Source organism: Genypterus blacodes, unplaced genomic scaffold (genome assembly GCF_046128005.1).
Source record: "Genypterus blacodes isolate CSIRO-AG114 ecotype Tasmania unplaced genomic scaffold, CSIRO-AGI_Gbla_v1 ptg000008l_1, whole genome shotgun sequence".
Classification (NCBI taxonomy): Eukaryota; Metazoa; Chordata; class Actinopteri; order Ophidiiformes; family Ophidiidae; genus Genypterus; species Genypterus blacodes.
The window spans coordinates 1,534,591-1,562,186 of record NW_027466822.1 but is presented as its reverse complement, the minus strand read 5'-3'; the positions used below and the strand labels follow the sequence as shown (position 1 = coordinate 1,562,186).

Below are 27,596 nucleotides of genomic sequence, written 5' to 3'. Positions count from 1 at the left end.
AAGGTGCTGGAGTTTGTGCGCACACCTCTGGACGCTGCTGCCGAGGAGGCGTCTCTGCAGAGCCGCAGCCTTCCACCGGGATCCACCGCGCCGCCGTACGTGACTCCAACTCCAAGCTGCCCTGCTGGCTCAGGAGCTGAGAGAAGGAGGAGGAGGAGGAAGAGGAAGAGGAGAGAGGAGGAGCAGGAGGTGGGGGCCCTTACGCGGCACCCCGCCCGTCTCGCCTGGTTTGGACTGCAGGGATAACGACTCACACCGTGAGATCCCCAGCAGGTGCCGTGGTGGCAGCGCCGCTACCGACCGACCCGCACCTCTGCGCCAAAGGTAAGCGAGCTCGGCACCCGGTGTCATGGTGACGGCGGCGAGTGGGTGCTCATGACCAGCAGTTATGTTGATGATGGTGGTGGCGGTGACGGTCGTGATGGTGATTATAGCCAAATCAGGTGAATCTGTCATTAGTGGAGTCAAACCGCAGCGTCACCTTGTGCGTGTCGCTGCTCCGCGTTTCTGCGCTAAAATGAGGTAACGGATCGATTCGAGGTTTTATGCACGTTTCATATGAAAGACACGAGCACGAAAAGCCAAATGACGTAGGGAATTCCCACAGTAACCCAATAGCGAGCGATGACAGCAGCGCATTGAGTCCCTATATGGCCTGATCAGTCATGTGCGCCAAGCGAAGCGACGTGCGCGGCCTGCCAGCGCTGTGATTGATCTCACTCAAGTGAAGAAGAAGAGGAAGAGTTACGTAACGAGCGATGTGAGCCGAGTAGACCTGAAGATGATGAGAAAGTCGCCTGTGTTTACATGAACGCGTCCACGTCCGCCAGCTCGGTCCTGCTCGCCGTGAACGCACCATGAGGTTACATGTTTAGGTTCTAAGTGAGAGCTGTGTGTTAAAGTGCGCGCGTGTGTGTGTGTGTGTGTGTGTTTAAGAGACGATTCATACTTTGACTTCTTTGTAAAAGTGCAAACATGCGCAGTTTTCTGACAAATCGGATTCATAGAGCAACTATCGTGTTATGTGAGACAAACTGGAACAAGCAGAGATAGAATTTTGCCAGATTTTCCTCCTGCAGACCAAAACAAGACAACTAATTCCCTCACTAGACGGAATTTGAACGGGGGGGGGGGGGTTCTCATGCTGCTCTGAATGCAGCATGAGCACACACACATCAGACTGGAGGAGACATGATGAGAACAGCTGAGACGATCTGCTTAAAGCACTTTATACTGGTGTGTTTGTGTTGTGTTGTTGTTGCTGCACACAGAGGCAGGATGGTTGTAAAGGGGGTCCCTCTGTGGAGTTTGGCCTCATAAACATGGACCGACTCTTACTTTCATCTGCCATTTTATATGAAGTGTCACAACAAAATTGTTATTTGAGTCTGAATGCGTGACTGGTTTGCATTTTTGTCAAGTCCACTGAACTTAAAGTGCCCATATGCAACCTTAATTCAGCAGAAGGTCTATTTTTACTGAGAGGGCTGCATTAGAGGCACTGCCTTCACTTTGTGGCTTGTGATTGGTTGCTGGGGCGATACGGAGAAAACCTAGAAACACATTCTCATTTATTAAATACGTCTTCTTCCTCAGCCAGAAGACTGAAAGCATGAGTTAGATATTGAATTAGCAGATGATTCAGGGATTAATATGGATGATTGTGACCTGCAGTGATGTCACAGCTGTGCAATACCTGCATTTTTGTTAGATTTCTCAAAGAGGAAAGAATCAGGAATCAAGTTTTGTGGTAAATCAGTGGCAAAAATATACCATCACCTAATTGTTAAGGTGAAAGTTGAATACTTACACACATGCAGCAAACTCACAGCAACATCATCAGCCCATTCTAGAGATGAAGAGTTTGGTGACAGTTTCACACTCAGATGTGTTTGAAATCGACGTGTTTGAATAATTTGCAAGCTAAACACGCATTTACCTATGAAACAACACCAATGCTGACTGATCTTCAATCCACACATCCAACATGAGACATTCCGCGTCCATATTTCACAAAGTTACCATGAAGGTGCAGTCTGATGAAGATCTCTTCGTCCTTCTTTGATGGTTTTGCAGGCTTGTTTACGTGGTGTAATGTAGCTCAGAGAACATTCTGAACATTGTCAAACTTGCAAAACTTGAGGCGCCTATAGAAATGCATCCAGTAAGCCAAACCCATAGGTCCAGTAAGGGGCGGGCTTAAGTAGAGAGTGCCAACAACTGTACGTTTTCACTCAGTGTGCATTGAGGGTCAAAGTAGAAGCAGATGAAAGTGTGTTTTGCTTATCACAGCATTATTGCAACGATTTCAAAACAGATCCAATAAGAAGAAGCTGGAAATCTGTATAATATGTCCACTTACAGGAGTCTGTACTTATTATTATTATGATTATATATTTATTAAATACATAAGCTTAAACAAAGATGGACCCCATGTGACACAAGGAGAACAAAGTCTGTTTAGCAGCTTTGTTTTTGTAGCTTTCACAAGCTCACACAGCATCTCACTGACACAAAGGTCAGGGGTGTAAAACGGGAGCAGGCTGGAATAATTGATGCCTCCTCCGACATACTGAGGCCTGTCCTGAAGGGAAGCCTCCTGTCTGTGTGTGTGTGTGTGTGTGTGTGTGTGTGTGTGTGTGTGTGTGTGTGTGTGTGTGTGTGTGTGTGTGTGTGTGTGTGTGTGTGTGTGTGTGTGTGTGTGTGACTCATCCCAGACAGGAACCCTGAGGGTACAGAAAGTCCTCAGCCCAGGATGGAGCGCTGGACTTTTTTTCCCAAGAAGCGGGAATGCTAAGCAGATAAACTGCTGAGTGTTCTGTCACCTTTAGGTTCACGCTGAAGCCCAGTAATGTGTGTGTGTGTGTGTGTGTGTGTGTGTGTGTGTATGTGTGCGAAGTATGGAGTTGTTTTCTGAGTCAGTTCAGGGAGAGAAGTGAGGACAGAAAGAGAGCATCAGAGAGTGAGTGTGTGTGTGTGTGTGTGTGTGTGTGTGTGTGTGTGTGTGTGTGTATATGTTGTGATGCATCTTCGTCGGTGTGTGTTGTGTTCTTAACTTTATGTGTCACTGAGGCACAACAGAACAGCACCCAAGTGTGTGTGTGTGTGTGTGTGTGTGTGTGTGTGTGTGTGTGTGTGTGGGTGTGTGTGTGTGTGCCAGCTCTCCAAGGTGCCCGTTCTGCCTGGCAGTAAAGTACTGCATTCACCTCCACAGGGGCACAGAGGGGTCCCCTGTGCTGACACAAACACACACACACACACACACACACACAAGCACACACACTATCTCTCTCTCTCTCTCACACCCACACAGATAGATAAAGGCAGAGAGAGGAATCCCTTCACTGACATCACAGCAACAACGTCTTACACAATCTAACAATGGTGATCACACACTCAGTGAAATGCAGACACACACTCATACATTCACATTATTTGCCATTGCTACTAAACAGCACATACACGCACACACACACACACACACACACACACACACACACACACACACACACACATACACACACACACATGCGTCAACAATACAACCTCTCACACACGTCGTGGTGTTTTTGTGCACGCTGCAGAGGGGAGCTGTGCACGGCGCCTGCAGCTGCCAGGACTCAGGATTCAGCACTTCTGCTTCTGCTTGGCACGAGGTGTGTGTGTGTGTGTGTGTGTGTGTGTCCGTGCGTGCGTGTGTGTGTGTATGTGTGTAAGGAGGTTTACGGCCCCTGCACCCCTCCCCCGCATCAAGCCCTCAGTCGGACTGACCTGAGCGAGACTCAGAGAGCAGAACCTATCAGAGAGCTTCACTGAACGGCTTCATACGTCCAGGCGCCCAGATGTGAACAGTGTTGGACAGTGTGGACGCACGCGAAACATACAGAGACTTTAGTCAATAGAGTACAGTTTGACTTTTAGATGCTACCGTGTAAGAAACAACCACAGTTTCTTGATTATTTATGACATAACACAGGGAAACCAAAAGAAAGGCTGTCAGGATTCACATCATTACATCATCAATGAATGCTGTTTTAGTCAAAATGAAAACAAATAAATACAAATACAACAACCGAGCTGAAATCGCTCCCACGTTGCCCATCAAACACACTTCTTCTGTGGTGGAAAACCTCCGTCGCTCTCAGTCATTTCCACCGCTGCACTCAGGAACCACGGAACAGCTGATCAACCACCACTTTTACAAACGCGATTCATGGCTAAACTCACTAACAAAACAGCATCAAGGACAACAAATCACCCTTTTAGAGATGAGGATGATTTGACTTTGGGAAGACCTAAGACAACAACAATCCTGCAGCTCCTGGAGTTTCATACTCGCCTGCCTCAAACTGCACTCAGCAGCGCTCAAATAACAAGGCGTTGCAAGACAGGTGTCGAATTTAACTTTAGCACACAGAAAGGTTTGGGAGAGTGGTCAGAATCCTATATCAGGGGTCCTCACATAACACACAGATTTTCAGTTTCATTTACACTTTTTCTTCATTTGACTGTGGTGTCCATCTCCCCAGGATCAGTCGGTAACTTCATATTCTCTCGCAGAGCCGCTGTGCTGAGTTTACTGCAGGGAAAAGACAGGGAATTCTTAACGGAAGATGCATCCAGATGTTTTGCGTTCCGGGGCCTGTTTTTCATTCTCTCTACCACCAGGATAAGATGAGCACTGGAATACACACCAACCTCACGCTTACATAACAAACCCTGAGTCCATGTAGACGCACAGTTTTTGTTTCTTCCTTCACGTCCCTGCTGACCGAGGCCACGTGAGCAGGATTTACGTATCCCTGCGTCCCTGATGAAGGTTTTATTCTGTCATAAATCCCTTTATGCGGTATGTGTGTGTGTGTGTGTGTGATGGGGCAGCGCTCTGGTAATCTTGTTGAGTCAGGGACATCCAGGCTTTCCTCATGTCAAATGCAGCAGATCTCGTTTCAATATCGGGCCTGCGTGTCATGCGGAAACCTGCGGCGTTCCACATACATCAGCACAGTCATTCCCACCCCGTGGATTGATTCTGTATCACACACTTCATCACACTTTGTTCTTGCATGCGAATGGCGTCCGCTGATCGTCGTTAAAGCTTTTCAACCACACGATTCCGCTGATACGACACCATTTTGTCTTGTGAATTGTCCGAGACGCTAAACCATCGTTTGTGCGTGTGAGTTGTTTCAGAGTAAACGTGTGTGTGTCTGATAGGGGCCAGTGTGAAGAAATGATGCTGCATTTGATTGATGTAAAGGACACTGAGACTGTAACACTGCTTTTCTTCTTTTATGCCACAAAATACGTGTTATGTGATACTTTTGGTTGCTTTACTCGCCATTTATCGGCCTTCACATCATTTCCTCCCATCGTCCTCCGAAGGTCATGTTATAGGTTACAACTGCTGACCTCGTGTAGCATTTCACAACTTGCAAATCCGACTTCTTTTGTAGTTTGAACACAATTTCTAAGTTTAAGAATTTGGGGATTTCCAATGCAGCCTAATAATTGACTCTATGTTTGTTCTGTGGCGTCTTTGATAGAAGCTGCAGAGACACGTGGGAAGCTTTTTTGGCAGCGACTCCTTTATAATACGAGCAGCGGGTGAAGAGCTCAATGACACGGACATGCAGGAGGAGGCAGAGCAGCAACCTGAGACCCAATCTGAAAAAGTCACAGTCGTGTCATTTGAATTGGAGTGAATTCGTTAAACGGCAGGTTGCACAAACACACACACAGACACACACACTGCTGGGCCTGACAGAGGAGGCTCAGCTTGCCTGTGAGGAGGCGTCCATGCTGTAAATGCCACACTGATCACAGCCCTGAGCGCGTTTTTGCTTTTTGGAGCGACTGTGCCAGGACGTGTTACCAAACCTGCTGCGGTGCAGAAACAGGCTGTGGTCGGCTCGATTCTGGAGTCACGAGCTTTCCCCTCCTCTAAAAAACAAAATGGCTCTGCTCTGGCTGGGGATCTGACAGCGCTCTCCCCTGACAGTTCCAAAACGGGCATTTGCTGATTTAAGAGCTTCCTGGGAGGCTGAATACAGCTGCCCGTCTCCTTTTTACTGAGACAGCCCACACTGACAGAGAGCAAGGAACCCTGGTGAGTGTGTGTGTTTGTGTGTTTGTGTGTGTGTGTGTGTGTGTGGGTGTGTGTGTGTGTGTGTGTGTGTGCGCGTGTGTGTGAGAAAAATGTTGGGAGAGAGCTTTCCTCTTCTTCCAGTGCTTCTTATAGGGAGATGATGTGTTTCAAATTAATTTGTTTTGAATTCGTCCACAGGGGTTTAGATCCTTTAGATGCTTTCATTAAGTGTTACATTAAACATTTAAAACTTTTAATATTGCAACACAAGCGTTTTGAACAACATCTTCACCTGCAACATTGTCGCTCCTTATCTCTCCAGCACAGCAGGTGATAAACCAGGAAAGTGAGAATTCCCCTCACGTTCATTTCCTCTTTCATCAGCAGCGTCGTTGGAGAGGAATGGACGGAGAAGAATGGTTTCTGCTGGGTTGTTTGCAGCTTGTTGATCTGTGTGTCTCCCTCTCTCTGTTTTTAGGCTGTTGCTGTCTGACGTTGATGTTGTCGGGTATCTTGGACAGTTTACCCACAAGCTCTGCCATGAAGCGACGACCAAAAGCCACCACACGGGCGAGCCTCTGCAGGATTGGGATCCACGCGTAGTCTCTGAGAATTCCAGGTTTCCAGGTTTTGCGCCCCCTTCCGAGAACGAGGACATCGCTCAAGTCGACAAAATGGATCATCACGTCGGCCACTGGCCCAGCCAATAGCAAGCCTCCATCTCATCTCTGCTCCGTAGTCGCCTCAGCCTCACACCATGCGTCCCTCCCTGGCCACCGCCGTCCTACCACCCAGGACCCGTTCCCACAATGCACCTAACCTCGCAGTGGGGGGCCGCGAGCACCTGTCGGCTCCGCGAAGACGCAGCCCTCACCTCCGCCACACCCTCAGCCCGGAAAACCTGCGAACTCTGGCAGAAAGGGGCGGAGCTGGCGTGGAGACCACCTCTATTGCCAGTGGCCCCAATGGGCTTCCGAGGGCCAACAGCGACACGGATCTGGTGACCTCCCACAGCCGGTCCTCTCTAACGGCGTCAACGCTAGAGCACACGCTGAACCGAGGCCAGAACCTGGTTATATCCTGGGACATCAAGGAGGAGGTGGATGCTACGGACTGGATCGGGCTATACCACATAGGTGAGATCCCTTGTTATGGTGTTTGTACCTTCAGAAACACGCAGGGGTTCAAGCACCTGAGCTGACCCGAGCCCAGCCGTCCTCTTCTTCAGCTGATGCCGCTGTTTTATTATTGGGTGCTGAGATTAGCTGGATGGCAAACTTGTATAGGAGTCTCCAGGTCAGAGTCAATACTGAAACAGGAGCTGTTGAGAGTTTCACACTGGGGGACTGGAGGCTGAGTTGACACGGAAACTAGCTCTGCCTCGGTGTACGATAACACACACACCATCACTTAAGCGCGCACGTGTGTTAGAGGAGAGCCTGGGTGGGCGCCAACTTTGTATGCTAATCCTGCTTAGCGACAGGAATTTGACAGGGGGGGAAAACAGTGAACCTTCCGCTGCAGAGGCCCATCAGGCTCCAGCTGTCACGGCGATCTGTCCATCATGGAGAATACAGGAGCCAAGACACTTTCATAGTCACCAATCTGTTTTGGTCAAATATATTTGCACCTATGTAGTATTTTATTGAGTTTTACCACGTATACTCCCTGCACAGGTTTGACTGACAAATATGCATTAAAACAACTGTAATTCATCTTTTTAAATGGCAACATGTTATTACTATTATATGCTATTTTGTTATTTTCCCTCGTTTTACGTTGCGATATAAAAGGGAGTTTGCTTTTAGAGTTTGACATCAGAGAAGGGATTTCTCAGCAGGCCTTTACAAAAATCACTCAAAATGGCTTCAGTAAATGAAATCAAAACACACAAAAACTTGACAGGTTCGCTTTAAATGATGAGCGCCGCAGTTTTCTTTCAAGCATCTGGCTGTGTTGTTAAATCGCAATTGTCTCTGTATGGACAAAATTGAATACGAAGAACACAAGATGAATTTAATTCCGTTCTTTCTCTGTCACGGGAGGGACGTACCATCATGCAGTCAAGCACAAAATGACAGTCGGCCATTACACCAGAAGATTACTGGTATAATAGAGTAATATTCAGAAAAGTGCAATCCAGAGCTGCTCAGCAAGATATGTATATGATGTTAGTCGAGTCAGCAGTTTACTCCAGCCAGCGTTTCGTATTGGAATGATTGAAAACAGGGAAAAATGGGACGTCCCTGGTGGAGGACGGGCTAATCTGCAGGACACCAGACATTCACTTCTGACTCATAATCTTCACGAGGTATATTGTAGTCTCCATTAGAATATTAAAAGGAAACATTTCACTATAAATTAGCCGGCTTATGAATTCTTTCAGTTTGCCTACTGGACTGCAGCAGTCATGACAAGTTGGATGAAAATGTTCCGGATGGTTTTCCCGTAGAGGTGGGAATACTTTATGGGAGTGGGAGGAAGCAGGCGGTGACAGGAGGGATGGGAGGCAGGGTCACCGCATATTGATCATAAGGCCACCAGGACTTCATTACGTGCTCCATGGTCTTAAACCCCAGAGGGGCTACCCACTTTCCTTGACTAAGCAGACATTCGATGATAAGCAGCCTTCCCCCGCCTCCTCCCTCACACACACACACATGCACACACGTATACAATACACCTCCCTGGACCCCTCTCGCTCCACCAGTCAGCTCTAGTGCTTCATTAATCTGACTGTGAAAGTGCTACGTACAGCGGAATTCCCCCCTCCCTGTTTTTCACTGGGAGGAAGTTTTGTGTTTGTCCTTTTGGTTAGAGGTTGCAGGGAAGCTATTTTGGGAATGGATTTCACTGATTAAAGGCAAACTTGTGTTTTGGAAGACAGAGTCTGCAGACTAAACATGCTGAGAAGCCGAACAGATGCAGCTTAGTTGCAGTTTTATACGGTGAGAATAGAACGCAGACTGTGAATACTGCAGATTGTGTTGTTTTCTACAGAATTCTCTTGTCTCAAATCACAACATGATTGTAAGTTTTTGCCAGTTTTAGGTTAAATTGTTACAGTTTTAGTTTCGAAATATAAACATACTCACATCTATAGTACACACACACACACACACACACACACACACACAGAACTAATACATTTTCTTTCCTCGCCAGATGAAACCAGTCCATCTAATGTGTGGGACTGTAAGAATCGAGGGGTTAATGGCACCCAGAAGGGTCAGATTGTTTGGAGGCTGGAGTCGGGGCCCTACTTTATGGACCGTGAGTTACCCAATCTATCACCATGTCCATGCTTAGACAAAGATTAAAGTATTTCAGGGATTCTTTGATGGTATTATGGTTGTATAGATTTCTGCAATATTGTAGCCAGCAGCAGGACGATTGTGTTTGCAGTGACTCTGTATCCCATAAGTCTTTGCTGCCTCCTCTGCAGCTGAGACCAAGATCTGTTTCAAGTACTACCACGGAGTGAGCGGAGCCCTGAGAGCAACGACCCCCTGCATCACTGTGAAGAATCCATCAGTCCTGGTTTGTTGTGTGTGCTTGTATATGTGTGTGTGTGTGTGTGTGTTTGACATGTAGACCTTCAGAAACCCAAGCTTATCAGCCAGCGATTGCACAAATACAAGCACAAGAACAAGTAAAGGGGCCTCGCCTGGTGGATTGTTGCTGACATGCCCGTGAGAGTCGTCTGTCAAAAGACGAATGATGTCACTGTCGAATCAATCAATAAGCTAAATTTAGACATTTTCTCACTTTACAAACGTTACTGTACGGCAGCTGATAGCTAAGCCCTCAGATGCTAGAGCGTCCTTGAATGTGCCAACAGGGAAAGACTCCGGATGACAGTGGCACAGCTTCGCCTCTATCGTCACGATCACCACATTTGCCTGAGCTGACTTTCATATTGCAATAACACAAATCCCCAAATCTGCCTAGGAGGGATCAGAGTGCTTATAATTACTGTTATGTCGAAGGGTTAAAAGCTTTGTGGAAGCTTTGTGCGGTATTGTAGGACAAATCCCAGTGTGTGTTTTCTCCATGACGACTTTCCTTCTCTTCCCGGCGTTCCTCAGGCAGAGGGGCTGTCAGAGCAGGTGGGAATTGAACACCCGCGGAAACTGATCAGCTTTACTTTGACGGGTGGGTGACAGCTGGAGGGCGTCCAAGCCTAAAACCAAACACTCGCTCTTCCTTTATACTGAATGAAACTGATCTCCAGCTGACACAGGCTAACGCTTTCCCTCCACTGTGCTGCAGATCTGCGTGCCAACGGCCTGAAGAAGGGCATGTTCTTCAACCCTGACCCCTACCTGAAGATGTCCATCCACCCGGGGAAGAGGAGCGTCTTCCCCATCTTCAGTCACCACGGACAGGAGCGCAGATCGGCCATCATCGCTAACACCACCAACCCTGTGTGGCACGGAGAGGTGACATTTACGAGCTGCACGCAGAGAATAAGCAACGCTCCTGTGAATCGAAGGAAAGCACTGATTCAGTTGTGTGTGTGTGTGTGTGTGTGTTTGCGTCTGTCTGCAGAAATACACGTTTGTAGCACTAATGACGGACATCTTGTACATCGAGGTGAAGGACAAGTTTGCAAAAAGCCGACCAATCATCAAACGCTTCCTTGGTCAGCTCACTATCCCTGTGCAGCGGCTTATTGAGAAAATACCTGGGTAGGTCTCACACACACATATACACACACACACACAAATGCACACACACGCACACACACACACACATACAGATGTTGATTTCTGAGCTGCGTCATTGTTTTATGATCCCCTCTAGACACACATTCAGACTAATTCTAACATGCCTGCTCACATCCATAACTGGCTTTTAGTGAGTTGTGAAAATTAAATTAATGTGAATTTAGAGATTTTCTTACACGCCTGTACAGCTGCTTGTTGTTAAATCTGATCCATCTTCTGATCTGCAGAATCCAGCCCGTCAGCTTCTCTCTGTGTCGGCGCTTACCCACCGAACACGTGAGCGGCCAGTTACAGTTCAAAGTGGAGCTCACCTCCACTGGACCTGATGGTAAGTTCACCATCTGTACCTACAACACATGCTCTCTTCAATTAATGTTAATATGATTGACAGCAGCCCCTTTGTCTATCTAGGTGCATCTCCTGATTCCATCATCGGCATGTCGTCCCTAAACGGAGCCCCAGGAACTCCGTCGGATGATGAGGACCTGCCTCATCACCTTCCAGGCGTGGTCTCTTCAGGACTCTCTCCCACCGGCTCACAGGGCTCACAAGGCATGTGGGAAGGCGGGGCCACGGCTTTCCCAGAGAAAGACCTGCCTGTGGTTAGAGCAGAGAGTCGATTTCTGCAGGCTGAGGGCCTGACGGGTCATGAAATGCTCCAGAGGTCTCTTAGTGAGGGCCTTGATGCCATTGAGGCCCCTAAGGGTCCAGGCGAGAGACCTCTGGGTGCCGCCTCACCCAAACTGTGCTCCAGCTTCCCCACGCATACACGACTCAGTTCCATGTTGCACATTGACTCAGATGAAGATGAGGACCGGTCTGGGGCCGCTGACTTCACTCCGGTTCCAATGTCTCCACTGGTGCTGAATGGAAACCCCCCAGAAATTGATGAAGACGACCCGTTTCCTGAGGTGTATCTGGAGCCGGGTGGGGCGGAGCCTTCTGTGCTGGGGGAGGATCCTGGCGGTGGCGGTGCTGCGAGGGAAGAAGGGCCCTTTGACGCAGAGGGGGCCCCAGAGCTGGAGGCAGGGCTGGACATGGAGGAAGCTTTGGATCAAGATGTTTTCTCTGAAGTGGATGAAGCTCCATTTGCAGAGGCAGTATCCCATAATGCTTTGCCAGAGGGCGGAGAGGTGCAGGAGCCAGGGAGGGGTCCAGCTGAGGACGCTTCCTCAGAGATTGACACCTGCTCCATGGCAACAGCCCCGCAGACAGTGGTGTCATCATCAGAGAGCTGTCCCATCACACTGACCACTGCTGTGGTGAGTTTGTTGTCGTTTAATGGATTTGACCACTCCAGACATTGCAATATCGTTAACACTTATATGCTGTATGTGTGTATGTTTGATATATTCTAAATATATTTTGGTTGTGCCAGTTTTCACCATACTTGTGTTCATTATGTTCCTTCTTTTCGGCTGATGGTTCAGCACAAATCCACTCTGCTGTAGCTGAGCTTTATCATTTTTCCCACAGTGCAATGCAGCCAGCACACCCTGTGCTGTGCAGCAGCAGCATCTGCCGGGTCCCTGTGCCACACCGCTTTGTGTGTGTGTTGTGATCATGGAGTCTGTGCCTTTACTTACAGAGTGCAAAAATGACTTTGCACCATTATAATGTGCTGTCGTACAACCAGCCCACCTCCTGTTCAGGGCTGATTCTCATGCTGTACTAGAACACAAATTGAGCCAGTAATACATTTTAAATGAATAGCTCAAGCGTTTATAATGCTTTGGGTAGAAAATCAGTGAGGAAAGGCAGAAGACTGTTTTGAAAGGCTGGAAGCTCTGCATTGCTGTCTGCATTTTTTAGATGATAAGAGATAATTTTAGCTTTTGCCTTTATAAATACTCTGCAATGTCTAATATCCAAGTTCATGTTATTGCAACAAAGCATAAGTGGGGTTGCAAAGTTATTTTTGTTACAAATTGTAAGTCGAGATTGAAATCAAGTCTCACATGAAACCTCAAAGCTGCAGTGTGGAACTTTCTAACACTATTTGGAAGAATTAGCTGAAATCGCCTTTACACCGTAGAGGAAATTGTACATTGAGCACTATGTGAAAAATATCAAGTCTCATGTTTGTGAGAGAGGTAATCACATTTTCTCCACAATTCCATCCACTGCACACTACCACAGTCTGATGCTTTAAGGTGAAGTCCCATGTCGAGGCCATTTTTATGTTAGATTAACTTAATTTATAGAGTCACATGTACATTTACTTCCCTGTGTTTTGTGGAATATCACGCAGGACGCAGAGGAAGGAGCAGAGGCGGCCATAGATCCAGGGGGAGACTTAACTTTGGCCACAGCCCCCGTCAGTCCAGCTGTGGAGGACGCCGGAGGCGGGGAGGCCGCCGCCACTGAGGCGGGAGCGGCGGGCGGCGGGCAGGAGCCGGGAGAGGAGAGCCGGGAGAGGAGGCCCAGCATGCAGGCTGCCGGGGGCGTGGCCAAAGAACTGCCAGGGAAGGAGTCCAAGCAAGGGGAGGAGGCAGGGTCTGCAGAGTCAGAGCTGGTTACTACGGAGACAGAAGGAGAGGAAGGTATTGGGCCTGACGCCATAACAAAGCTTAAAGTTACTTTAAGTTTATATTGTAAATAAACCCCGTCTGTGTCCTTTGTCCTGTCCAGGTTCTCACGTCAACGGTCATCCTGTCCGCTCACTTCCTTCCGTGCGTCATGACATCCATCGCTACCAACGTGTGGACGAGCCGCTGCCTCCCAGTGAGTGTGTGTGTCTGCATGCACTGGGTCATTTATGCGTTGTAGTTGTGTCGTTCCGCTGTGTTTATGTTTGTGTGTATTTCTTCATTGCAGTACTTGTGTGTTTGGGGTTCAAAACCTTCTCTTGCAGTTCTAACAGTAATAATAAAACCTTCATCCTTACTTGCTCGACAGACTGGGAGGCTCGGATCGACAGCCACGGCAGGATCTTCTTTGTAGACCACGTTAACAGGACCACCACGTGGCAGCGTCCCACTGGCCCCCCGGCCCCCCAGGGCCTCACCCGCTCCAGCTCCATCCAGCAGATGGAGCAGCTCAACCGCAGGTCAGTGAAGAGAAGTGTAAAGTCAGTCGGGAAAAAGAGACTTTTCATTTTCATATCAATCTGTCGTGATGCTGCTATGATATATATGCTATACATATATATACTGTATATTTACATATAATAATCACCTTTTCAGAGTAATGCTGTCTGTAGATGCATGTATGTATCACAGGCAATGCCACATGTAGCATACTTCCTCACACACTAAGCATGGGTGCTGAAGTGCATCATGTCAGAAGGTCCTCGCAGAGATGTATTGTGAGGTGAAACCTGAATGATTGAACAAAAAGTAAAGCTGTAAATCACGTATGTTATCTACCCTGAGCAGCTCAGCTACAGGAGCATGAAACTTTCTCCTCTGTCGGCTGATTCATTTCCTGTTTTGGCACCAAAGAAAACGGTTTCAATGCTCACATGCAATATGGGACATATAGAGAGAGAGCTGAGTTACAGACACTCCCTCATGTAGATTTACATTACTGCTGCTCATTTTTATAATTAGGTAAAATCCTCTTCATTGTTTTTCTTCTTACAGGAATTCTGTGAAAAGATCCATCTGTGACCCTGAGGGGGAAATGTGTCAGTGATGATGATACCGGAATGACACACTGTTATATGCATGTACACTTGTAGCTGTGTGCTCAGGGTGTTTGTCAATGCTCTTGCAACTTCCTTCTTGTGAGAACCTCTGTGTGCGTCTCTGTGTCTGGCAGGTATCAGAGCATTAGAAGAACGATAACCAACAGCGACCGGACAGAGGAAAACCCGGTGGACCTGCTCCCAGAACCAGACAGCGAGCTGATGCCTCACTCCATCTCTGGTCAGCTCACTGCCACTATCCATCACAGACTAAGAATAGAGACACTGTTAATAAATCAGGAGCTTCGTTCCAAAAATATCTGCCCAAATTTATACGACTCATTTAAATGACTCATCTGTTCATATCTCCTCGTGTCTTTAAATGCAAAGTTTCAGCCAATGGATATGAATTCTTCAGTCCAACTTGAATGAAGGTTATTGGACTTGAAGGAGTCACACAGCCATCTTGTTGTTTCCCACATAGTAGCATTCTGATGGTTAGTGTGTCTGTCTCTCAGTGTTTGAGTTGTGTGTGTGTGTTTATTCATATTGTTGCAGAGTACCGGCGAGAAAGTGTAGTTGGCCACTCCAGCAGTCGATCGCGTCTCTCTCTGCTGCTCCAGTCGCCCAGCGCCAAGTTCCTGTGCAGCCCCGACTTCTTCACCGTGCTGCATTCCAACCCTGTTAGCCCACAACACTTACATGACTTTACATCGTAATCCTCAAATACACTTAGGCGTGTTTGGCAAAAGGATGAATTAAATGTGTTGACCTCACCTGTGTGTGTCTCCACTCAGAGTGCCTACCGCATGTTTACGAGCAACACCTGCCTGAAGCACATGATCAGTAAGGTGCGGCGGGATGCTCATTACTTCGAACGCTACCAGCACAACCGCGACCTCGTCACTTTCCTCAACATGTTCTCCAACAAGCAGCTGGAGCTTCCCCGAGGCTGGGAGATGAAGCACGACCACACTGGGAAGGTGTGTATGTATGTGTGTGTGTGTGTGTGTGTGCGTGTGCGCGCGCGCTCGTGCAGCTTTTATGCTATGATTTTATTTTGTCGCAATGTATTGCACAAACATATTAAGACACACCTTCTCTTCATGTGTTTGTGTTTGGATCCTCAGCCTTTCTTTGTGGATCACAACTGTCGCTCCACGACCTTCATTGACCCCCGGCTGCCCCTCCAGAGCTCGCGCTCCACCGGCCTGCTGGCTCACCGCCAGCACCTGAGTCGCCAGCGAAGCCACAGCGCCGGAGAGGTGAGAGACAGGCTGCCACTGCACCAACACAGCCTGGCACTGAGTCTGCCATGGTTACAGAGGCCAATGTGAAGGTTAAGATGCTGAGTAAGCCAGTGCATTTTGGGTACAGGTGCAGAAATGAGTGCACTACGCTGTAATGTAGCCGTGGAAGAAGACAGACTGGGTAGAACACGGATGAACCCATTAAGAGCCTGTGAAGCCTTTTTGTGTATGTCTGTGTACTTTCATCCAGCCAGTGGTGGTGGTGTGTGTGTGTGTGTGTGTGTGTATTGGCTGATTGGTGTCAGAACCAGGATGTGACCTGAACCTGTAGTTCTCCCTCGTGTCTCAGGTGGTGGACGATTCTCGCCAAACTAACCCGCCCCTCATGCCTCGACCCTCCAGCACCTTCAGCGGCTCCAGCAGAAGTCAGTACCACGATCTGGTGCCTGTGGGTACGTCTGGCACCATCACACACACACACACACACACACACACACACACACACACACACACACACACACACACACACACACATATACAAACAGATACTGATGCAGACACAGTAACACGGAGAAAAAGAGAGACTAGCCAGGATTTATTTTTTGCCCCAAAATCTTCTTCCTGTTTCTTTCAGCCTATAATGACAAAATCGTGGCGTTTCTACGGCAACCCAACATCCTGGAGATACTACAGGAGAGGCAGCCAGAGCTTGCCAGGAACAACTCGCTCAAGTATGTCTCTCTCTCTCTCTTTCTCTCTCACTCTGTCTCTCCCTCTCTTTCTGCCCTCTCTTTATTTTGCTCCCCCTCCCTCACTCTCTCACCCCTCCCTCTCTTGTTTGCTCTCTCTGTTTTCCTCTTGCCCCCCCCCCTCTCTTCCTCCTTGCCAGCCTCCATTACCATCATCATCAGTCAACATGAACACACAGTTAACCTTTAATCTTAATGGATCGCGTCAGTTTACTCGCTGACTCCCTCTGTGTATGCGCTGTGTGTGTGTGTGTGCGTGTGTTTGTGCATGTGTGTGTGTGTGTGTGTTCCCAGGGAGAAGGTGCAGTTCATTCGCAGTGAAGGAGTCACTGGACTCGCTCGTCTCTCAAGTGATGCTGACTTAGTCATGCTGCTGAGGTGAAGCCTGTATACATTTTGAGCATCTTTGCATTCTTTGAAGATTTACAGTGTGTGTATTAGGATTTAATAAAACATTTAGGATTAAGATAAAAGATTTAAGATAAACATTTGACATGTAATATTTAGATATAAGAGCCAGTATTTAAAATTGATATTTAAAAATAAACATTTAAGGCTTAAGAGATATTTACACACGCTGCCCCACATATTTAAAGAAGGGCCAATGCGACTTAATTTAAGTTGTTTATTGTGTATTATTATTATTATTTTAAAGATGAACGTTAAATTCCCTCCATGTGATGTTATTCTATGACTCATTCAGTGCCACATGTGTGTATCTTTGCTTTCTCTCCAGCCTGTTTGAGGAGGAGGTGATGTCATACGTGCCTCCGTTACTCCACCCGGGATATTCCCTCTCCTCCCCTCAGAGCTCCCCGGGTGAGTCTACACCCCTCTGCTCTCAGCTTAGACCCATCAACCAAACCTTTCACTCCTGTAAACGAAGCCTTTTACACACACACACACACACACACACACACACACACACACACACACACACAAAAGGTAATTCTCTGATTCATCACCCAGTCAGGCCTCAGCTCCCCCTTCAAGTACCATTAAACTGGGCCTATCTTTCTTCATCTCCCGGCATCAGTTTGTCTCCCTCTACCTGTCCTCCTCTGATGTCTTTGTGTCTGACTCTGTCTCCGGTCCTCTCCCTCTGTCTGTCTTGTCTCTCCGTCTCGTTTGTATCCCAGGCATCCAGCGAGCCAACGCCCGTGCTCCCGCTCCCTACAAACGAGATTTCGAAGCTAAATTGAGGAATTTCTATCGAAAGCTGGAGACGAAGGGATACGGCCAGGGACCAGGGAAAGTCAAGTAGGTGTAAGCCATCAAGTGTCAGAAGAACCTGTCACCATTTACAGGAGCTATTGTCCTTTCTGGACTGGATTGGAAAGTAATGAACCCACTTGTAGCCAATGAATGGTGAAGGAGCAAAGATGAGCAAAATTATCAGACTACAAATTTCAAAAACAGATTTAAAAAAACTAAATTCAAAAGGTACATTTAACTAACGTGAAAAGGACGTCACGTCAGATGATGTCAGTCTGCGTAGGTATTCAACATCGACTGTGTGACGTCAGTTGGAATAATCTGAATAATTACACTTCCGTACGACAGAAGTGAACACGGCTGCACCCACGCTAACCTCATCTAAATATGGCTTCAGAAGCCAACGTTTCCCTTCGTGGGAGAACATCTCAGTAATGACAACTGACTCAGCGTTTAAGGCACCGCCGCAGGCCAAAAATTAATTAGCCTTTTAAAAGTGCAGCGGTGCAGTTTGGCAGAGGCCATGAATGGCCGCTAATGCTAATGCTAATGTTCCAGGCAACTCCAAACAACTCCGACATCCTACTGGGAAAAGTGACAAAGGACGGCCGTTGGAGTTGGGGATTCCTACTTGGAGAACTCCAGGCTGTTCCATCAACACAGCTAGCATCACACAGTTTGCTAAATTGGCTGTTAAATGAAAATGTGTAATGGCATATAATCAGTTATATTATCTTCATCGTTGTGATGCGGCATTAAAACGCTCTGTTGCAGTTTCAGGCCTTCATTCACTCTGCCTTTACATTGCCGTGATTGGTGGATCACTTGAATGGAGGAAGTCGGAGAATTCCAACATCTGACTTTGAATGGAATACACTGCGCTCTGCTTTATTGACATTGTCTGTGCTAAGAATGGTGTTTAAGTAAACAAAGGGAGAGTTGTGGGAACTTTGACCTTAAAATTGGACCTCAAAGTATCAGCTTTCTCCTGATTGTACAACTGAACAGAAGAACAAGTTGAACTGTTAATTGCTAATGAACCATTCTTATCAGTTCTTATAAACTGTGTGTGTGTGTGTGTGTGTGTGTGTGTGTGGCTGTGTGTGTGTGTGTGTGCGCGCCCTCAGGCTGATCATACGTAGGGACCACCTTCTGGAGGACGCCTTTAACCAGATCATGTGTTACTCCCGTAAAGACCTGCAGAGGAGCAAACTCTACGTCAGCTTCGTTGGGGAGGATGGGTGAGACGTCCCGTGCTTCTTATCCACTGTGTGTGAAGGTGTGAAGGTGTGGAGGTGTAGAGGTGTGGAGGTGTGGAGGTGTGGAGGTGTGAAGTTTAAGTGTGGTAAAATGCATGCCTATGTGTATAAGCAGCTGTCTGGAACACTTACAGTCAAAGTATTAGTATAGTATTGTTCCTTTTGGTTTTCACACTCACCAGTCCAGTGTGTGTGCGTGCGTGCGTGCGTGCGTGCGTGCGTGCGTGCGTGCGTGCGTGCGTGCGTGCGTGCGTGCGTGCGTGCGTGCGTGCGTGCGTGCGTGCGTGCGTGCGTGCGTGTGTGTGTGTGTGTGTGTGTGTGTGTGCGCGTGTGTGCGTGTGTGTGTGATACAGGCTGGACTACAGTGGACCCTCCAGGGAGTTCTTCTTCCTGGTCTCCAGAGAGCTGTTCAACCCCTACTACGGACTGTTTGAGTATTCAGCCAATGACACGTACACGGTGCAGATCAGCCCCATGTCGGCCTTCGTAGACAACCACCACGAATGGTATCTATCTATCTATCTATCTATCTATCTATCTATCTATCTATCTATCTATCTATCTATCTATCTATCTGTCTGTCTATCTGAAGCTTTGTGTGTGTGTGTGTGTGTGTGTGTGTGTGTGTGTGTGTGTGTGTGTGTGTGTGTGTGTGTGTGCGTGTGTGTGCGTGCGTGCGCGTGCGTGCGTGCGTGCGTGCGCGTGCGTGTGTGTGTGTGTGTGTGTGTGTTGTTGTATAGGGTATGAATCTGTTTCTTCTCTGCTCTGATTGCTGTGATCTCGTCCCAAAATAGACGTGTAATTTGTGGGCTGCAGTGTTGGTGGAAATTTGGATCAGCAATCTAACTCTGGCTGTTCTATTTAGCTTCTGTGGATTTAACAGTTAAACGATCGGCCGAATGACAATATTATAGAATTACCAAAAAGAGATATAAACAGATATAACGTCACTCCTAATATTTCTTAGTGGTTCATTTTGCTTTTCGTTCTGTACAAAACTGGAGGTGATTATGACATTCTTTTGTTTTGGTTAAGCCCTCAGTCATTACTGCGACGCCCCCAAAAGCAGTGAAGCAGCGCAGTTTAGATGAAGAACATCACAGTGAGGCTTTGGGATTCATTTATCCTCATCATCAATGTCACCATCTGGCTCATCCTCAGTTGAAACGTAAACCGCCGGGGTCTTTATCTGCCTTTTGTTTATGCTGTTTATGCAGTGCAGAGGGAGGATTTAAAGGGGAGAGATTCTGCTTTTTTGTTATTTTTCCTCTTTTTTAACGTCTAGTAGAGTTTGGAGTGTGTGTTTGACATCGTTAAGGTTGAAAACCATGAGATTGGAACACTCCTGGTGAAAGCATTACAACCTTTTGAAAATGGATCACTAATTGAAACATATCTCCTTTCATGTTTCTTATTTATGTTATTGATCATCTAAACTGCTCCGGATCATTTAAACTTCTGCACTCGCCCCCATGTTCACCTTGCACGTCCTATCTTGCCTTTAGGTTCCGCTTCAGTGGCCGGATCCTGGGTCTGGCCCTGGTCCATCAGTACCTGCTGGATGCCTTCTTCACCCGTCCTTTCTATAAAGGCCTCCTCCGCATGTAAGCAAAATCAATCTGCTTTGCACAGGCCTTACCTCTCCAAATACTATCTATCTACCTGCAGGGCACCAATCATATCCCTCGCTCTCGCTGGGAGGATATGAGCCTTTCAGTCAGGGTCCTGCAGCAGCTGACTGGGTTTCTCATCAGCAGGGACTCGTCTGTATTAATAGCTCAGTGCAAAAAAAGTGAAACCCTGCCAAATAGCCCACTATGTCTAAGCAGGAGTAGTTAAACACACTGTACAGAGGCTCTAAAGATGGTTTATGATGGATAACAGTGTAATCTCTATGAAAGGGCATGAACACAGCACTAGATTAGCTGACAGCTAGGAGAGGATTTTAATTAACCTTCAACTTCGTGTGTTGACCCCTCGGCGACCTCCTTCTGCAGCCCATGTGAACTGAGTGACCTGGAGTTCCTGGATGAGGAGTTCCACCAGAGCCTGCAGTGGATGAAGGACAACGACATTGAGGACATGCTGGACCTCACCTTCACTGTCAATGAGGAAGTCTTTGGACAGGTACGTCTGTATATATGTGTGTGTGTGTGTGTGTGTGTGTGTGTGTGTGTGTGTGTGTGTGTGTGTGTGTGTGTGTGTGTGTGTGATTCACCTGGTTTAGGCTTAAATACGGTCGCTGTCCTGGTGAAAGTTAATGTGTCCACGTCTCATTGTACAGATAACGGAGCGAGAGCTGAAGCCGGGCGGGGCTGGTATCCCTGTGTCAGAGAAGAACAAGAAGGAATACATTGAGCGGATGGTCAAGTGGCGTATAGAGAGAGGGGTGGCCCAGCAAACGGAGAGCCTGGTCCGAGGCTTCTATGAGGTATTGCGCACAATGTCTCACAACTGTCACAAAATTCCACCAGTTAGAATCAGATCTCAGCTGGGCTGGAGGCAATCAGGCCAAACATCCAACAACAATACTGAGTTCTGTTGTGCTCATACAGTGTATGAGTGCTTTGTTTTGGACATCAAGTTTGATTGTCAGGGCCGGACTGTGGAAATCAAATGGCCACTCAATTAGTTTCCCTGGCGCCAGGACTGGACAAAGATGTTATAGCCTATTGATAACAGAGACAAACAAGGATCTAAAGGTCCCCTTGACTATCATGAATATATTTACCCACATAAGTACAGACTGGAATGTCTGTGTGCTCTGTCTGGTTCCAATGTAAATATATGTAAATTATAATATAATAATAATAATATATGTTGTGAATATTCCTACAAAGTATGTGCTCATTCATATCAATTTTGGGGCAAATCCCACCTGTATTTGTGAAGTTATAGTTATTTTAGCAGCCTGGTCCAGAGTGGAGACAGAGCTCCGGGACTGTGTTCATGCAGGCTGTGAAGCTCTATTTCTGGGTGAGGGGTATGTGATACTTAGCTAAAAGCTTTATGAAGCTTCATCCTCTGCTGGGTGGCAGCTTTCATGCCGTCTTCCTATCCCTTAGCCCATGATACACTCAGTGGAAGTCTGGCTTATGTTCTTTATTTCAGGGAACCTGGAAGTCCCTTAATTTCCTTAATTTTTCTTTTTTTTATAGCAGTCATTTATATGTTAGACCCATCAAAGGTTTGGAACTGTGTGGCTCTGTGGTGTGGTAGAAAATAAGTTGTATCTGATTGTGCAGCAAAACATATAAATCTAATATATCTGTGAAACCGGGAGTGTTGGTAGCAATGATGATGTTATCACATTCACGACGTGGGTGGATCCTGACAGCTGATTGGCAGCAGTTCTAAATGCATCGAAAACAACAAAGGGAACCCATGAAAGCAGACAGTAATTTGCTGTAATATTCATACTTATCATTGGTATGAACCCCAACAAACCCAGTCTGCCAGGATGATGGATTTGCAAACCTGTAGTGGTAAACAAGCTGCGTGTGTGGTTTCTTCCCTCCCTCCCTCCCTCCTCTGCTTACAATGAGAATCTAACTGCATCAGTCCACTGAAATTCCACAAACATTCTGTCAGTGGGAGGATTGTAATAAATAATCGGCACCATATGTTTACATTTCTTTCCAACAGTGTGCGTGCTCTCTGTGTGTGTGTCTGCTAGGTGGTGGATGTGCGACTGGTGTCGGTGTTTGATGCCAGGGAGCTGGAGCTCGTGATCGCAGGCACTGCAGAGATCGACCTGGCAGACTGGAGGAACAACACAGAATACAGAGGAGGTATGAGAGCAGAGAGCAGAGATACAGATCAAACAGAACGAGGGGAAGGAGGAAAGTCATTTGCGTACACACACACACACGCACGCACACACACATACTCTCTTTCTGATGATGCATTCACACACCTCGAGGCTGAACACATTTTGTTCTTGCTCTGGAGCTCTTCAGCAGTAAGGAGCTGATAAGGGAGGACAGAGTTCTTCACATTGACTTTTTGGCTGATGTAATCAAAACTAAAACATTTCATAAATTTTCCTTCTCAACAGTAATGCGTTATTCCTCTCAAATGTATAAGGAAAGACGGGAATGCAGTGAAATTTTGCAGTCACTCAATCTTGATAACTGTGAATATTTACACAATTCAACTAGATTTTAATTGAATTAAAAAAAATGCATGATGTAGACGTAATAGAAACACATTTAAAACTGAGATAAAAGTGAAAAGTAATTTGATTGGATATTCAACAACTGTATTTTACTTTACTGGAATCTATGATAAGCACTGTAAATGTATTGGAAACTTATTGTATCACAGAATATGAAGAACAAGATGCAGGAATACAGCATCAGTGCCCAAACCTTCTATTAGGAATCACATTAAAAGGCTTTTTATGGGTCTGGCCAATACAGTTGACGTGCTGCCAGCTGCATGGAGGCAGGCGGAGTGAACCCGACAACCGGCCGTGATGCTCCGCGAGGCTCTTTTAATCGAGAAATTGACCAAGACACAACAGCTGCGGACATTATACGTTAAACAGCGGGGTCCATTCAAAAATCACAGCAGAGCAAAAGCGTACATGGTCCTTAGTTGTTATTCGTCTGACTCATGCGCCATCATCCATCTCCCTTCAGGTTACCATGACAACCACATAGTGATTCGCTGGTTCTGGGCAGCAGTGGAGAGATTCAACAATGAGCAGAGGCTGAGGCTGCTGCAGGTAGGCACGTGGGATGACCACATGCATGCACGCTGCCCCCATGTGGCAGCAACAGATGTTTGCTTGGTTGAATACTAATTGATATATACAAACTAGAGTGCATACCTCTGCTTAACAAGTGTGATGGAAACACTTGTTATACGTAATTCTGCTGACAAACAATATAGATAAACCAACCAGCACAGATGAACCCATGACCTTGGCAGAGATAAAGTCTCTTATCATCTATCCGTACTGTTCTGTTGTTGACTTTCATGCCTCTCCTGTCTCTAGTTTGTGACCGGCACCTCCAGTATTCCCTATGAGGGCTTCGCCTCTCTACGGGGCAGCAATGGGCCCCGCAGATTCTGTGTGGAGAAGTGGGGGAAGATCACCTCCTTACCCAGGTACAAACATGACTGAGCCATGGCCCCTAAACGCACCATATAACAGCAGAATGTAATGTTGAAATCCAGCTTACTATTTTCTATTTGTGTGTGTGTGTGTCTTCTCACAGGGCTCACACTTGCTTTAACCGCCTGGACCTCCCTCCATACCCTTCCTTCTCCATGCTCTATGAGAAGCTGGTTACTGCTGTGGAGGAGACAAGCACGTTTGGTTTGGAGTAACAGCTGAAAGCCAGAATGAACTGGGAAACCACCATATTGACTGAGGAGAGGATGTGGAAAATAAAAACTTCTATGCCAAAAAAAGGCAACTAACCTTGGGGACAACAACGCCGTTTTTACATCCGGTAGCGACTGGCTCTGCATCAGACTTCACTCCGATTCTCTGCCTTTCTCTCACGTTTCCTGACGGGAGATTGATCACTGAACGCCTTTGGTAGAACGGCAGAGAGTCGCTGAAAAGCTGTATAGTACAATTCCTTTCTTGTGTTCACTGCACACTTTGTACATTGTTCACATGTGTGCTTTAACTCTTCAGTTGATGGCCTTGGTTACTGGATTTCTAGCCCCTCATCCCAGGGGTCCAACCTGCACCTCAGACACAGACGCCCCCCCCCCCCCCCCCCCTAAGGTCCATTTCCCTCTGTTTTCCCTGTCTGGGCCTGTAAAATGTGTCTTTTCTGCTCTGGGGCTGCAGTGTTATAAACTCTAATACGCACACAGCAATCACCTTTGCACAAAACACACATACATGCAACCATACCCACTGTGCAAAGCAATGTTTCCCCCTGATTGGAATTCTAAGACATGAAATCTTAGAATTCCAATAACACCAGTATGACAGTAGGGGGGGGGGATACATTGGTGTGCACAGATATAGAAACACACATAAACATATAACACACAAATGGCATAAAACTGAACTTAGTTGTGGGATCTTCAGTGAGAATAATCTGTGACATATTTATAGACATTGTCATGGACATTTCGTGGTTACGTTAATGACAGCAGGTTCTGGTCAGGACTGTTAACCCTCAAATCTCCAACATCAAAGCTCTTAATGGGCATTAAAGGCAAAGACAAAACCCAGAAACACTCCTACACACTCAGCAACACCATACCAACAAACCCGTCTGTCACTTCTCAAACTGTCCCACATATTTATTATAAGCAATAGATGCACTTTTTCCACCACGCGGATGAAATCATTACGAGACACACACACCACACACACACACACACACAATCCTTCTTCTCATCAATGTGAATCAACCTCCCAACCAGTGAAAGTGATGAATGTACTAAATCGGTGACTGATTGTACGAACCTCATATACCGGAGGAAAATCTCTCCAGAGCCGAAGAGGAAGTACCTTATCTTACCAGGATGTGTTGTGAAGGAAATCAAATGTAACCACTGCTGGACTGTGGCGGAACATGGAGGCGCTTGACTCAAACTAGCACCAGATTAGGCCTTGTTAGCTAAAGGTCACCTGGTCACGGCGCTCAAGTTGGATTTCTTTTTAGTGCCTGTCGAGGTGTCTGCATGTGGAGTTTCATAATAGAAACTGTTTTCACTCATTTGTTGTAAAAATGTGTCCATGGTCAAACCTTTTTTTGGAGCCACTGACTCAATTCCAATAACAGGTGCAAGATATGACCACAAGGGGGCAGCACATGACAGGCTATCATTACTGTAGCACACAGATAGCAAAGGTCCTGTGGTTCTCTCTATTGCTGGATGAACTGACCTAGCGTGACAGTGTTTCTAGACACAATCATTGTAGGAATATTGTACATTAGATGACGAGTACTTTCGGGCACACACACATACAGTACATGACATGACATGACAGCAGTTTTGTCTTGACCGAATTAGATAAAACTCTTTACAGACTTTTTAGTACACAACTCAAACCCAAAGAACCCTCTCGCTCCATCTCACCCCCATTCTGACATCCTACACACGAACACACACACACACACATAAACAAACATACACATTTTCTCTCTATGGGGTGCATGCAAGATTACAACTATTGTACAGAGTCCTGTTGAGCTAGACCACAGGGGCTGGAATACAGCTAGAGTGCCTCACAAGCGATACAAGACACGGAGGCAGACTTTCTTATCCCAGCCCCCCAGGCCCAACACTGCATGCGGGATCTTCTCGGTGAGCTCTGTGAGCTGTGCTGGGGCAGAAAACCCTAGATGGTGTTGTGTTGTAGCTTGATATTGCATGCTGAAATAGTGCAACACACTGTCCTTACTAGCTTTTTTGCATGAGGATATCGCTATCCGTTCGGAAAAAAGGGGCAAGGGAGCTGGAGAAGGTGTGTCACGTTGGTTGTGGCGGTCATTGGAGGCATGCAGCCTTATATGCTTACCTATCACTGTCATACCTTGAGTGTTTACCTCATGGGAACAAGGTGTAGGAAATACACTTCAATTTTACTCTGGGAATGGAAATATGCTGAGATGTTATAGTTTGTTATCTCTATGACAGTGTGACGGAAAGTATGTCGGCAGCATGTTCCAGAAAATTGTTATTGTTACTTTCATGTGTGTGTCTGCCTATCTTAGTAATAGGTCAGAGGTTGCAGTTTGTTGTTCATGGAGAATCAATAGGGCTGTTTTGATCTTGCGACAAGTGAGAGCACCTGTATGTGTATTATGTGTGCGGTCCTGTTTGTCTCTTTGTATATAACTGTACATGTATGTCTGTCCTGTTGTGTGTATAAATATATATTTTGCACCGAATGTACCAAAGGTTTGGGGCTTGCATAGTCGACTATAACAAGCACCTGCCACACTCTCACATCACCTCACGTTGGCAATTTTGGGACATGAGCAACAATCATTCACACCGGCAATTACACAACATCATTTTTGTCAGTGCAATGTTTTCCACACTGAAGCTTTTCTACTGCAGGAGATCAAACTGCTTATTTGTTCCTCCGGAGGTGCACCACTCTCCTCACCTAAACCCGTTTCTGACAGGACCCAGCTCCAGTTTTCAGAACTCCACTCTATGCAAAGCTCCTGTACGCCTGTCTCCATTTCACCTCGATGATTGTAATAAAAGACAGCAAATGAAAATTTTTGATTAAGGATACACAACACTTATTCATCTCGCACAAGACAAAGAGAGGCATTTCAATTTAATGTGCCTATTATTGATCATCTCACCACAGTACATGTTTGTAAGCAGACTAAACAATTTTCCTCCAATCCCAATGTCTATATATTTTCCATCTAAATATGAGCCACAGGAGCACAAGAATAAAGCAAAATTAAAATAAAGCATTAATAAAATACATTGACAAAAAAAAACAATATTCTTATGACAATATATCAGCGCTTATTTTAAACGATTTCCCTGCTCAACCTCTGCTCACATTTCTATCTCTTAACTGTCTCTTTGCAGTTTGCCTGCTGCGTGCTGGAGTCTATATTTGGGTCGTACCTCTGTTAAAGCACCACTACAGCTCTTACAAACAAACTGCAGACATAACATAAAAAGACAGAAGGGGCTATTCTGGTTTGATTTTCTGCACACCAGC

The 27,596-nt window shown here is 46.5% G+C and overlaps 1 protein-coding gene across 1 annotated transcript; it reads left to right on the top strand.

The window, feature by feature from the left end:
• Positions 1–185: 185 nt before the first annotated feature.
• Positions 186–27,116, top strand: hecw2a (HECT, C2 and WW domain containing E3 ubiquitin protein ligase 2a). The gene is made up of 30 exons (XM_076157273.1): positions 186–324; positions 6,567–7,224; positions 9,254–9,361; positions 9,534–9,628; positions 10,177–10,243; positions 10,361–10,530; positions 10,640–10,779; positions 11,046–11,146; positions 11,230–12,080; positions 13,070–13,361; positions 13,450–13,542; positions 13,717–13,867; positions 14,581–14,687; positions 15,005–15,129; positions 15,244–15,429; positions 15,577–15,711; positions 16,046–16,148; positions 16,331–16,427; positions 16,740–16,823; positions 17,182–17,264; positions 17,585–17,705; positions 18,788–18,901; positions 19,273–19,425; positions 20,425–20,523; positions 20,917–21,046; positions 21,204–21,350; positions 22,596–22,710; positions 23,563–23,648; positions 23,922–24,034; positions 24,145–27,116. The coding sequence occupies exons 2-30, from the start codon at positions 6,846–6,848 to the stop codon at positions 24,254–24,256; spliced, it is 4,557 nt and encodes a 1,518-aa protein (XP_076013388.1). The 5' UTR covers positions 186–324; positions 6,567–6,845; the 3' UTR covers positions 24,257–27,116.
• The last annotated feature ends 480 nt before the right edge of the window (positions 27,117–27,596 follow it).

What these genes read in the sequence shown, in the direction of transcription:
- hecw2a (XM_076157273.1), top strand. Translation starts at nt 6,846, where the DNA reads ATGCGTCCCTCCCTGGCCACCGCCGTCCTACCACCCAGGACCCGTTCC. An exon ending in TGAAGAATCCATCAGTCCTG is followed by an intron (nt 9,629 to 10,176) that starts GTTTGTTGTGTG and finishes GGCGTTCCTCAG; the next exon opens with GCAGAGGGGCTGTCAGAGCA. An exon ending in CAGGGACCAGGGAAAGTCAA is followed by an intron (nt 17,706 to 18,787) that starts GTAGGTGTAAGC and finishes GCGCGCCCTCAG; the next exon opens with GCTGATCATACGTAGGGACC.